The following is a 14,316-nucleotide window of genomic DNA, read 5'->3' as shown; positions in this document are numbered from 1 at the left end:
CCACTGCCTTGCCACCAATTCCATGCCCCACCCTAGGTATTATCTCAGGCACAAGACTGGTTGCAATCTCAGCATCCTATTTGACCCTGAACTGCATTTCTGAAGCCATATCCTCTCAATCACAAAGTCCACCTCCACCCACCTGCTGCTGGAACATTAATCCCCGCTTTTGTCACCTCCATACTCGACTATTCTAAAGCTCTCCTGGCCAGCTTTCCACCCTCCGTAAACTTCAGCTCATTGAAAATTCTGCTGCTTTTATGCTATCCCATATCACCCTGTCCTCACTAACCCACATTGGCTCTCGGTCCTCCAAAGTTTCAAATTTATAATTCTCGTTCTTGCATTGAAATCCATTGATGGCCTCACGCCCCCCCCCCCGCTATCTCTGTAACCTCCTCCAGCCCTACAACCTTCCGAGGTCTCTGCGCTCCTCCAATTCTGGCCTCTTGCGCATCCCCGATTTTAATTGCTCCACCATTCCCGCAAGCTGCTGACAAAGCGAGTCATGGAAACAAACTCCTTTTGAGGCAGGTATGAGTTTCACAAAAGTATCATTTGATTTTACTCCATTTTTCAAGCAAAGTTCAAGTAAGTGAAAAAAAATTATACACAAAATTGAAGCTTTTTTTATTAAATATTTCCAAGGAAAATATTAACAGTCACCAAAATTATAAATTTACCATTAAACAGTTCTGTCATTCTGACAAAACGTTTCCTTAAACCTTACACAGAAAATAGTTTAAAATTTGGAAATGCCTTAATTCAGCACACCAGTTTTAGCTTTCCTTATGTCAGCTGTCACCAAATGCCTATGTAATAAAAAACTCAGATCCTAACTTAATAAAACCCCTCACCCTTGCTCCAAGTCCTAGTGCTCAATGTATTCGTCCAGCATCGAAGGGCAAGGAATAGTTAAGACCCAATGTATATTTAAACAGGGTGCAACTGGTCAACAGCAGCAACGCACAACGGGCTGGAAGCGAGTCGGTAGCTCGGTTTACATACCGCCCGATTTTCTTTTTCCAATTCGCTATCAGCCCGTTTTGCACTACTGCCGTTGACCAATTTCACCCCCTAAGAGTCTGTGAGCACATGTTTGTATCTAGAACATCAGTGCATTTCTACACTGCTAGTTATCATTTTAATGGCAAAGAACAAACCACTGCAGACCCTTGTGAGAGTTATGGCTAGTGATCAGAGTGCCTATAGTAATACAAATGCAATGAAACTACTGTACATGATTGCTTTATCTTTCCCCAACACTGATGCTGCACTCAACTTCAGAGTCAACTGGATAAAAATAAGCTCAGCTAACAAGAACTTTTGATTGCATGCATTAAATTTCACTTAAACAGAAGTCATTTCCAGCACGGAGAACTTTTGCCTCAATTTTATCCTATAACCAGCCACACTATTCACTCGTGAACCAAATGTCATGTAATTAAAAATAAAAACCAGAATATAGCAAGGAGCTATTCTTAAAAGGTAAACTGATGCATCAATTTCCTTCAGCAATACAGATTGTTGTTCCTGGGATTTACATACTCGCTCAGCTGTTAAATACATTTAAGTTTTGTTTTTTAAAAATGATTGTATTGTATCATGCTTTACAGATTACTGTAACAGCAAATGAAGTCAGAACAATTTAAATGCTGTGAACTTAGTTTTAGAAGACATTTGCATTTCTTTGATGCTTAGCGAAGCAAACCCAAATTTAAGCTCACCTGCAAAATTTACCAAACAGTTGTGAAATATTTCTTCAGTTATTGTCACCGTGGCAATGCACAGGGCCATCTCCAGATCAAACTTTGCATATGCAAAGGTAAAAAGAAAAACAGCAGCGTACCTTCAAACGTACACTTCCAGCAGATGATTTTGATTTGGTTCCTAGTAGTTTTTCTTGGGTCAGTAAGGTTTGCACACACAAGCTCATGTGCTAAGTGCAGTAGAGGTTAGCACAGTTTGCAAAAGCAGTTTGGGTACAACACAGGCTTAGTACTGATGAACTCCTTGGAGGACTGCAACAGCAGGTCTAAAAATAAGACAATATTAGAATTTGGTAATTTCTTTAAAATGTCAATGGGTCTATTTCATTTTGCAATGTGTGTGTGGGGGGGTTGCTTTTGCAGATTATTGTGGTTGTAAGATTCATACTGAAAACCTCTCTCTCTCAGATGCTGCAAATGTCCTCAAAAGATGAAAGATGATCAATTGAAATCTACCAAGCACTAGGACCTAGTGGAAATTTTTTATTTTTAAAATCAATTAGTGTAATTTCCATCTGTAATTAGATCGATTCTTTTACCTTTCTTTTGTACTTCTACTCTCCAAATATTGAGCAAGCTGTATACTTTTCTGTATTCATACGAGGAGATTTAAAATAGTTATGGGAAGTGTATTTTTCTTGGCGGTTTCAACTGTCGCTGGTAATTGTCATCTTCCATTGGCACATCGACTAATGGTAATCAGGATGCCAAAACTAAATTAGCTAATTGGGACACAGAGATACTGGGCTGCAATCACAGCTAGCAAAATGTTGCTAATTGGCTGGAATACTTCTCAAATTTTTAAAAAAAATAACTAATACTTGGATGGTCAAAGAAGTATTAACCTTGAGCCCTGTGCATAAATATATACATTTGAGTGTGTGCGCGACAGACTAGATCCCCATTTAATTCACTAGAAAGAACGATTTCTTCAGGGATCCAAATGTTCATGAATTCTGTCTCCGTTCTCCAGTATTCCCTCTTCCATTAATTTCCATTTCACCCTCTTCTCATGTTTAGTTTTGAAGAGTAATCCATGTCCTATCAATAAACCAAAAGGCAACAATTCATTAAAAACTATATTATGACTGAAGTTGATGGAATAATTAATTTCTCAGCTGTGCACAATTCTGGTCCACACAACATAACCAACAACATCTTGCATTTATATAGCACCTTTAACATAGAAAAATATCCCAAGGTGCTTTACAGAGGCGTAATCAGACAGAAATGGATGACAAGACAAATGAGATAGGAGGAGGGGCGACCAAAAGCTTGGTGAAAGAGGCGGATTTTAAGGAGGGTTAAAGGAGGGGAGGGAGTTGTTCCCCTGGCTACACAAAAATCCAAGTGTAAACATTTTCTGTGGCTGAGCAGCCAGCAGCAATCCCTTTATGTACCATTGCTTAGGCCGCTGAACACCAGGATATATGGGTGGAGTATGTGCGGCTCACATTCCACCCACATATCCCTTAAAATTGCCACGGAGGTCTTAACTACGCCATTAGGACCTCGATTTGCATGGAAAAATGGCCTACTGCTCTCCAGGTGTGGGCTGCTTGCAAAACAGCAGCAGCCGGAGGGTCAGCGTTAACGGAAGGGTAAGTCTACTGAACCCACTTTGACCCTCACTGCCCGGTTAATGCCAGTTTTGGCGAGTTAAAATTGCCTCCATGAGATTTCCAAAAGTCTCTGAATAAAGAGCCGTCAATCAATCAGGTTCCAAAATGCAGAAAGGACTTGATAAGCAGATGTTCACCTCGTCTAAACCCGTGGGATGAACATCCACGGAAGTACACCTGCTCGACCTGAAAGGTCAACTCTACATTCCTTTCTCCACAGATGCTGCCCGACCTGATGAGTGTTTGCAGCATTTTCTGATTTTAATCCATACAACAGGGTTCAATGCTATACATAGTCCTCGGCTTTTACTGACCTGCACAGTCAGCCATTTCTTTGAAAGCTTTCTTCTTGCAGCATCCACGACACAGGTTGAAGATGCACTTTGTCCCCTATAGAATTGATCAGATAGATGGGAAGAATATAAACACTAAGATTCAGAAAACATACATAGAGCAAATACAACACGTACATTATCTATATATATTTGCAACTATCTAGGTAAGAAGTGAATGCAATGGACTGAATTACTTTCCTACTAATCAATACCTCGGTTTCTGAATTTATTAAACTCAAAAGCTCTGCAAACACCAATATAATTTGCTAGCACTGAGTTTTGGTTTCTAGCTTGCAGCTACAAAACTCGAAATACATTTTTGCATGACAGCCTTACTGTTGAGCTCTTTCCCCAACCTGCCAAATTTGGAACTTAAGTGAGATGTATGGCACTATAGGGTTGTGATATAAAATGTAATTTTGAAATATGTATAATCGCAAGTCTCATGACTAGAAATGTAAACTGTGATCTGTGACAATTAAATGTAACTTGTACATCCGAGTACAGGAGATAGGGAGTCTAAGGGATTAGTAGGAAAGAATCCTGTAAATCCCTGCCTAAGGGATTTCTCTAGGAGGCTATGTATAGATCATTCCTTTTTGAAAGGCATTCAACTTCTACCACATTTAGCATTATGACCACTCTGGCAAATTGAGTTGCATGGATTAGAAAAAATTGAAACCGATTCCAAGTTCTTTTTCCTTCTAAATTCACAGTCGCCTCACACGCCAAACATATTTAAGGATACAGTCAGGCTGTAGAGCTAGAACAGTGTAAACTATAATAACTAAAAGGTAAAGGATGATCGTCTTCAAATTCCACGATAGGGGTGGTGTTCACAACAAGCCTTGTATGGTTTTATGGCATTGAACTGTTACAGTTCTTGATGATCCACATACCCTGCTAGGACTGTACATGGTTTTCTTCCTATTTCAAAGGGACTGTGTGTGAAGAATTGACGTGGATGATGTGTAATTAAAGATATGAAGACAGAAGTTGATTTTTGATCAGTACAATAAAAAGTTTTCTTGAGGTTTTTTTTTTGACAACATTGTATTCATGGAGGTGAAATGTCAGTGTGGGAATGAAACATTCTTCTGCTTTTCAGTAGCAATATGGTCAGATAAGACCACACAGTATAGGGAAAACAAAAGACCAATACTGTATTCTCTCTACCTCTCTTTCCTCCTTTAAGATGCTCCTTAAAACCTACCTCTTTGACCAAGCTATTGGTCACCTGCCCTAATTTATCCGTATGTGGATCGGTGTCAAATTTGTTGTCTTAAAATACTCCTGTGCAGCGCCTTGGGACATTTTACTATGTTAAAGGCGCTATATAAATACAAGTTGTTGTTGTTGTAGAGATTCTGTCCTTTTTACCAGTATAACTCAATACATTCTTTAAATATACAGTATTACAATTGTTCAACTCTTCCCTTTTGCTCTGATCTCCCTTGCTTACTTTAGATGAATAATAACAATGAACTTAAATCTTGAACCAATCACAGCATGTATTTCTCATCTCTATTTTAAGGAATGCTAGCATAATTATTTTTGCTAAATTTGTTGTTTATGGCCGCTGTCAGTAACTGGCTGGTAACAAAGATCTTTGCGTCTAACTCCTATTTTAGTGTTTGTGCTGCAGCAATATAGTGTTGATCTTCCAATATTAAAGGAACTGGAGATGCAAAAAGATTTGATTGTTGACAAGTCAGTAGCTTTCTTTTAACATACACTTTTGCTTCAGAGCACCTAACTACTTCTGGTAAGTATCATTTGGAGAGGCAAAGGAATGTGTGGGATTCAGTAAGAATTTTAAAACTAGGAACTAGAATCAGCCAGTGGTCAGGTTGGACTCGGCCACAATTAGTCCATTTGGAATATGTCAAAACGGGCTGCTACTTAAGATGGCATCAATGAAAAATGGTGCGAGAATCTTGCAAACTAAACTACAAATAAAACTTAAGAAACTCAATTAAACTTCAAAGGAAATCCCTCTCTGAGCACCAAGACTGCAGGAGAAAGTTTTAAAACTAACAGTTAGAAAGTTCTCTATATTGTGATTATGAACTTTTCTGATGTGGATGAGAGATCAGTGGGACAATGGGTAAAAAAAGGACCAGGAATATCATAGCTTTCCAATGAGAAGCTATTGCTTCATTTTAGCAAAACTTTATTGCTCCAGAAATTATTCCTCTTTGACCCAAATTTACAACAGATTGCAAAATTCAGTCCATATCATCGACTTCACTTCCATTCGACATTGTTTTTAAATGTGTAGTTTCATAAAAAGACTTGCATTTATATAGCGCCTTTCATGACCTCAGGACGTCCCAAAGCCCTTTACAGCCAATGAAGTACTTTTGAAGTGTAGTCACTGTTGTAGTGTAGGAACACTTCAGTACTGTCCAAAACTGTTCTCAGAAATAAGTCTATTTGCAAATTACTATAGTCTGAATTTTGATCTGTTCTGAATCTCAGTTTGCATGTTTATTGTGTTAAAATAACTGTTACCTCAGGTAAAACATTCTTGTAAAACAGATTATAGTGTATGTACATGCACCCTCCACCTAAAGATACTTGTAGGGTCATATCTCTATTTTTATATTACTGCTAGCAGGCTATCCCGATTGTGGAAGACATCAGAACTAAACCGCAATTATCAAACTTTGTGCACTGGTGGCTTTTGTGCTGAGTCACAGGAGAAATAGGAACTGCAAGTCTAAAACCCTACATTACAGTACAAATACAATGGATTTTTATGAAAAAAACTTAATACTAGAACATTTCATCATATCTCAATGTAATACCGTACCCAAGGGGCACTACTCAGTACCAGTAAAAACACAGGTAGCGATAAAGATACTGATGGAGGTGCACTTCATCATAGACAGCTGAACATCGGATATTTCTACTGCTTCTAATTATTTAGTTGTCTCTCCATTTGTGTGTAGCAAAATTATTCTCTTCCTCTCTTATATAGGTATGACCTAAAAGTATTACCCATTCTTTCCTTCGACATCCTTTACGGCAGCCTTTTCTTTTAAAAGAAGTGAATTACTCATAACACTGACTGCTAATCTTCATCCATTTGCTCCTGCCAATCACCAAGTCCAAGCGACCAAACAAGGTCTGTTCAATCGTCCACTTTTTGCTTTTTAAGTTCTTTATTGTAAATTCCAGGTGAAAACAAGCTGTTTTAATGGGTTTTGAATTCAGACAAGAAGGTGCGGCCAGATACCGATTTAATCATTGCATCAAGTTAAACTGGATCATAAATTACGGGATAGCAAGTGCTGACACCAGCTAAATGGTCACAACCACAATATTTATCACCAATGAACGTTTCTCAATTCTTAAACACCCAAAAATCAGCGAGAGACAGAGAGATGCGGACAGTCTTGACTACATATTCTTCCCCAGGGTGAGAAAGACTGGGAATAGCTGCCACAATATGTTAAACATGCTATTCTTTCACCTCCAGGACTACGCCTAATTCCAGCAGAGACTGATGGAACGACATTCTGCTGTCTGTCATGTGAATCGAGTTTTCCAGACTCACCCCAATTCCTGGTAACCAAAAATGTTGTAATGGGAAATCTCACTCATAAACCACATGAAGGCTAGTGAAATAAAAAGCATCAGACAGGGTACTCTTCGGAGTTTGGGCTGAGCAAGGGGAGCTTTAATGTGCATCTAACCATACCATACCTGCCCTGAGAGGGCCTAACATTAACACAAGCTGCTCAAAATGAGAATGTCTCATTTCCAAGTGCTAATTTCACTCAATTGGATAAGAACAAAATCTACCCTAAACATTTTTTTTTTTTTTTTAATAAAAAGTTTCAGAAAGATGATTCAATTTACCATGCAATTCTGTACTAAAAGTAATCATCATCATCCACCATTTTTATTTTTTTTTTATTTTTCAGCTGAAATCTTCTGCCTGGTTTAACAGTCTCCTATGAGAGGGTTTCCATTTGCCTGCGATGGACTAACACTTTTTCCCTTCGCAAGGCACCCACTTACCTAAGCCCAGTGGTAAAAGGTTATCGACCTGAAACGTTAACTCTGTTTTTTCTCTCCACAGATGCTGCCTGACCTGCTGAGGTTCTCCAGCATTTTCTGTTTTTTATTCCAGTGAATTTAGGTGTAACTAGGCAACAGCAGAGGCTTAGGGGCCACCAAGTGTCTCGAAGAGTACTGCTGAAGTTAAAATGGCTAAAGCCATGCAGGCTATCAGAACAGACCACTGGTAAGCTTCCTGATGCCTGTCCAGCTAAGACCATCCTGTTGGTTATGGCACTGGATTGCAGGGTTAACTGGAGCATAGTGGGAAGAATCCCATCCCCCAGGACAGTTCCCAGCAATGGCTGTGGTCCTGCTTAACCAGGTGCGTCATCTTGAAACCAATTCAATTCCAAGAGGACTCCACTTCTCTTCCCCAAAAAGGATAGCCTTCAAAATATACTTCAGTCAATTTTTAACCCTTCTCACAGGGAAAACAACAGGTGACAGCAGATCAGCCGTCTGTTTTACGCCCCATCCCATTCTCCTTCTCATTGAACTTGACTGTGCCGGTATAATGTTGCTTCAGTATTTTTAAATATCACATCATCCACTTTTGGTACAGGCTTACTCAATCTTAGAAATCAGTTTGTCATACGAGAACAAGTCGTTATCCAGCTGGAGGAAGTCACAGGAGAACAGAGAGCTTGAAGGGGAAAACATTTTGTATGTGGAGGATGGACTAAATATAAAGAATGAATGAACAAACCAAAAGGTAGGCAATTCAAAATACTTCCCCATTTGTTCACCTTCCACATACAAATCAATTATATCAAAGCAGCACATTAACAGACGTAGGAAACTCTGGGGCTTCTGTGCCCCAAACTGGCCTTAAAATTAAGTCAAAATCTTAAGCTGTCATATCAAGACAACAAGACTTGGTTAATAACATGAAAATTATTCATGTAGCTACCTTGCAGGTATAGTTTAGAGACCTTTTCATTATGTGTCTATGACACAGACAGTACAAGCTGCCCTCACAAACCTGCCATTAAGCAACTTCATGTGCTTAGTGTTAAGGTTTTGTTCGGGCTCATTATTGCTCATTTTTCTCCAAGCACCTTCGACACAACAGTATGAATAACGATGATGATACTAAGGAGAGGTAATTTTAAAGAGTCTGTGCTGTTTCAGAGAAATACTCCCGCCAGAAACACTAATCAGAAATTCGAGGGCACACTGCCCAAGCTTTTCAACCATTAATGGACAGAAAATTACAGTGCACGCCTCAATTTTCTAGTTGCGCTGCCAGCCAGTGAGGCGGCTTACCAGCAGCACAGCCTCATAAAATTGCCTCTTAAGAATTCATCAATGCCCAGACTCAATGATAATACAAATGCCACCACGCAGTTCATATTTAACTGCATGAAACTCAGCAAAACCAACAGCTGAAAAGAAATACAAGGTAGATATAGTGTTCTCCATACCAACCTCCAGAGATGTGAACCAAGTGAACTGACTTGAGCCCTCGTTGCACTGTGCTCATAAAGCAAATGTTTAAGCTGTTCTCTTCAACCTTCAATAAATTGGATTTTTTTCTGCCTAGTTTCAAAATAGGTTGATTAAAAAGCCTGTCATCTTGAGCTTTCAGATCTAGATCATAACAGCAATTTAACAAATTTGCTTCAAAAATGCATAGTGGAACAAGGGTGCAAGTTATTTTGTGGAACTCGAATCTGGAGGTTGGCAAAGATGCATTCAGTGTGAAGAGAGGAAGAAGTCTGTGCTCAGCGGGGGGGAAAGAGGGAGCAGCAGCAATATAAACTGGTGTTCAACAGGGCTAAGAGCATGGCAGAGGTCCACAATGGCCACAAGTGACCCACAGGTTATACAATGAATATCCCTGCTCTAAGGAAGGAGTCAAACTACAATTAGAATATGCCTTTACCTTAGTTGATGGGTTCTCGAACATCTAATGCGTAATATAAAGAAATAAGTTCTAGTCTTCTATTTAACCATAGATCGCTTAATATTTGAAAAAGACTTACATTTATTATAGCGTCTTTCACAACCACCGGACATCCCAAAGCGCTTTACAGTCAATTAAGTACTTTTTGAAGTGCAGTCACTGTTGTAATGTAGGAAACGCGGCAGCCAATTTGCGCACAGCAAGCTCCCACAAACAGCAATGTGATAATGATCAGATAATCTGTTTCTAGGGATGTTGACGGAGGGATAAATATTGGCTAGGACACCGGGGATAACTCCCCTGTTCCTTTTCGAATAGTGCCATAGGATCTTTTACGTCCACCTGAGAGAGCAGACGGGATCTCAGTTTAACGTCTCATCCGAAAGATGGTTTATGTAAAGTTTGGTAACTCATTTTTTTTTTTTTTTTTTTTTAAATACTCTTGTCTATTTTCTCATGTCCCCTCCTTAGGGCATTGACTCCTGGCCAACCGTTCTACAGATGCCAGTTGCTTTCCTGTACCACCCCCAACTGGCCATTATTCATATATGAGCCTTTACAGTGAATGCCAGCAGGCTACTGGATCATGGGAAGCATCACAACAGAGTCCGAGTCTTCACCCACCATCCACACACGCACACTTTCAAGCAGTAGTCACTGGGTAGCGGACGGAGGCAGGAACCCTGGCCAATTTTTCCCTTCCTAACCCAAGGGCTCGCAGGTTAACTAGCTTCCCAAGTGTTACACTGGCTGAGATGGTACAGACCGGAGATGAAACCTGGGATCTTCCTGGTGTGTATGGCTCAGTTTCTCACTGGATAAACTCACCGAGTCAATGGGGCATGCTTACCTAAAGTTTTGTTACGAAGTTAAACAAATCACTGAATTCAAATTAAGTTTTGTTAAGAGCATCCTGCCCTACCAGTTAGTCGTTGTTTTAGTCTTTTCATTAGTTCATTGCACATAATTTTCAGGTGCCATAATATTTTGTAAATTAATGCAGCAACAAGGTAATAGATACAAACATCCTGATAGATGGCACAACCATTGAAATATTGAAAACAAAGCTTATGAAAAGCAAGTTTAAATTTAATTGGTGGACTTTAGCGAGTCCAGAAGAAATTAGAGAAGTGTTCGCAAATAAGATTTTTGTGATTGTTCACGAGGTATTCTTTCCACAGGTTAAAATCTAAATCTGAAAGCTTAAGATGACAGGGGGAATAGAAGAAATCTCAACTTGCTGTTTTATTGACATCATATAGAATGGATATACAAGATTGGGCATATTTTAGGATTAATGGCTACTCTGGTTAGATTCTGGCCATGAACCTGCATAGCACGTAAACAAACACACAGACCTCTGGGGAGGTGTGATTGGCAGAGAGGGGGTAGGGAAAGTCAACTCCAATGGTACCCGCCTCCTGTCGAAATGCTTAGAACCTGGCCTTGTCATAACCAACACCGTGTTCCGTCAGAGAGACAAGTACAAGGCTTCATGGCAGCACCCTCGCTCCAAGCACTGGCATCTACTGGACTACGTCATCATCCGAGCGAGGGACCGCAAGGACATCCGCATCACCCGCGCCATGACAGGAGCAGACGACTGCTGGACAGGCCACCGCCTAATCCGCTCTATCATCTCCATCAATGTAGCCCCAAAACAGCGGCGGCAACAGAAACAATGCCGCAGGAAAATCAACGCTGGAGCACTCAAAGACCCTGCTAAGAAAGCCCTATTCAGCCTGCACCTCACAAACAACCTGACGACTCCCAGTGATGCAGAGACACAGTGCCCACAGCGTCTGGTCTGCACTCAAGGCCTCCATTATCAGCACCTGTGAAGAGACACTCAGTCACTCGACCAGGAAATACCAAGACTGGTTCGACGAGAACGACTAGGAGATCCAGGAGCTAATAAGCCGCAAGCGCAAGGCATTCCTGATCTGGAAACAGCAACAGAACTCGAGAGCAAGAAAGCAGCTCTACAGGCACCGGAAGGCAGAGGTCCAACAAAAAACCCGTGACCTAAAGAACAGATGGTGGGTGGAGAAAGCGCAGGAGATCCAGCAGCTAGCCGACAACCACGATGTGCGTGGATTCTTTAGCGCAGTCAAGACCATCTACGGCCCAAGCACCCAAAGCCCTACCCCACTGTGGGCCAAGAATGGCGAGGTACTCATCAAGGACAGAGAGGTAGTCCGTGCCTGCTGGAAGGAGCACTTCAAAGATCTCCTTAACCACGACTCTGTCTTCGACGCGAGTGTCCTCAACTCCATCCCGCAGCATGCTACCCGCCACCATCTCAGCACAACCCCAGCCCGGCATGAGGTTGAAAAGGCCATCTGACAACTGAAGAACAAGGCGGCCTCAGGAGCAGATGGAATCCCCGCCGAGGCACTAAAGCATGGCGGAGAAGCACTACTGGTGCAAATTCATGAACTAATTTCTCTTATCTGGGAGGAGGAGAGCATGCCAGGGGATCTCAGGGACACCGTAATTGTGACCATCTTCAAGAAAGGTGACAAGTCCGATTGCGGTAATTACAGAGGAGTTTCCCTGCTGTCTGCCACAGGGAAAGTCATCGCAAGAATCCTCCTCAATCGCCTTCTCCCAGTGGCCGAAGAGCTCCTCCCAGATCCGCAATGCGGATTCCGCCCACTAAGGGGAACAATGGACATGATCTTCACCGCACGTCAATTACAAGAGAAATGCAGGGAACAGCATCAACCGCTGTACATGGCCTTCTTTGATCTCACAAAGGCCTTCGACACCGTCAACCGTGAGGGATTATGGAGTGTCCTCAAATTCTGCAGCCTTCAAAAGTTCGTCACCATCCTCCGCTTGCTTCACGACGACATGCAAGCTGTGATCCTGACCAACGGTTCTACCACAGACCCAATTCACGTACGAACTGGGGTCAAGCAAGGCTGTGTCATCACACCAACGCTCTTCTCGATCTTCCTTGCTGCAATGCTCCATCTCACCCTCAGTAAGCTCCCCACCAGAGTGGAGCTAATTTACAGAACAAACGGGAAACTGTTCAACCCCTGTCGCCTCCAGTCCAGATCCAAGGTCGTTCCATCCTCTGTCGTCGAATTACAGTATGCAGACGACACTTGCGTCTGTGCTCACTCGGAGGGCGAACTCCAAACCATCATCAACACCTTCACCGAAGCATATGAGAGGATGGGCCTTACACTAAACATCCGTAAGACAAAGGTCCTCTACCAACCTGCTCCCACCACACAATACTGCCCCCGATTATCAAAATCCACGACAAGGCCTTGGACAACGTGGACCACTTTTCATACCTCGGGAGCCTACTGTCAACAAGGGCAGATGTCGATGACGAAGTCCAACACTGCCTTCAGTGTGCCAGTGCAGCCTTCAGTCGACTGAGGAAGAGTGTGTTTGAAGACCAGGACCTCAAACCCGGCACTAAGCTCATGGTCTACAGAGCAGTAGTGCTACCCGCCCTCCTGTATGCCTCAGAGACATGGACCATGTACAGCAGGCACCTCAAAGCACTGGAGAGGTACCACCAACGCTGCCTCCGCAAGATCCTGCAAATCCATTGGCAGGATAGGTGAACCAATGTCAGTGTTCTCGCTCAGGCCAGCATCCCCAGCATCGAATAGCAAAATACTGCAGATGCTGGAAATCCGAAATAACAGAAAATGCTGGAAAAACTCGGCAGGCCAGGCAACATCCGTGGAGATTAGGCACTTTGCAGCCTTCCGGACTCAATATCGAGTTCAACAATTTCAGATCATAACCTCGGCCCCTAATACATTTTTACTTATATTTTTTTCCACCCCTTTGTTTTGGGTCTTCCCTTCCCCCCCCTTTTCCTTTTTTCTCTCTCCCACATGGCAGCTGTGTCTCATCCTGCTAGTACACTTCACACCTAATCTCAGCCGTCTTTTGTCTCCACTTGTCCCATTACCATCTCGTCTGGTTTTGAATACCTCTTACTGTCTCTTTTACTTCTTTTGTTCTTTCGCAGCCCTGCCATCGATCTATTTTATTTCCTTTCCAGTTTTGAAAAAGGGTTTCGACCCAAAACGTCAACTCTAATTTCTCTCCACGGATGTTGCCTGGCCTGCTGAGTTTTTCCAGCATTTTCTGTTGTTATCCCCAGCATCGAAGCTTTGACCACGCTCGATCAGCTCCGATGGACGGGTCACATTGTCCGTATGCCCGATACGAGACTCCCAAAACAAGCGCTCTACTCGGAGCTCCGGCACGGCAAGAGAGCCCCAGGTGGGCAGAGGAAACGCTTCAAGGACACCCTCAAAGCCTCCTTGAAAAAGTGCAACATCCCCACCGACACCTGGGAATCCTGGCCCAAGACCGCACAAAGTGGAGGAGAAGCATCCGGGAAGGCGCCGAACACCTCGAGTCTCTTCGCTGGGAGCAAACGGAAGCCAAACGCAGGCAGCGCACGTCAACCCAAGCACCCCACCCACCCGCCCCTTCAACCACCGTCTGCCCCACCTGTGACAGAGACTGTAGGTCCCGCATTGGACTCATCAGTCACCTGAGAACTCATTTTTAATGTGGAAGCGAGTCATCCTCGGTTCCGAGGGACTGCCTAAGACGACGACGTAAAC

General features: G+C 42.4%; 1 protein-coding gene across 1 annotated transcript in view; it reads right to left on the bottom strand.

Moving 5' to 3' along the window:
- Window positions 1–613: 613 nt before the first annotated feature.
- The window catches only part of dus1l (dihydrouridine synthase 1-like (S. cerevisiae)), an 82,858-nt gene continuing 69,155 nt past the window's right edge, over window positions 614–14,316 (bottom strand). The window contains exons 13-14 of the mRNA XM_085963591.1: window positions 3,706–3,781; window positions 614–2,810 (exon numbers count right to left, since the gene is read on the bottom strand). Coding sequence (XP_085819717.1) covers window positions 2,701–2,810; window positions 3,706–3,781 — 186 coding nt within the window. The 3' untranslated portion in view covers window positions 614–2,700. The remainder of the gene's footprint in view (window positions 2,811–3,705; window positions 3,782–14,316) is intronic.

Source organism: Somniosus microcephalus, chromosome 21 (assembly GCF_052327205.1).
Source record: "Somniosus microcephalus isolate GS21.2 chromosome 21, FLI_Smic_1.0, whole genome shotgun sequence".
Taxonomy (NCBI): Eukaryota; Metazoa; Chordata; class Chondrichthyes; order Squaliformes; family Somniosidae; genus Somniosus; species Somniosus microcephalus.
This window is presented reverse-complemented; position numbering and strand designations above follow the sequence as displayed.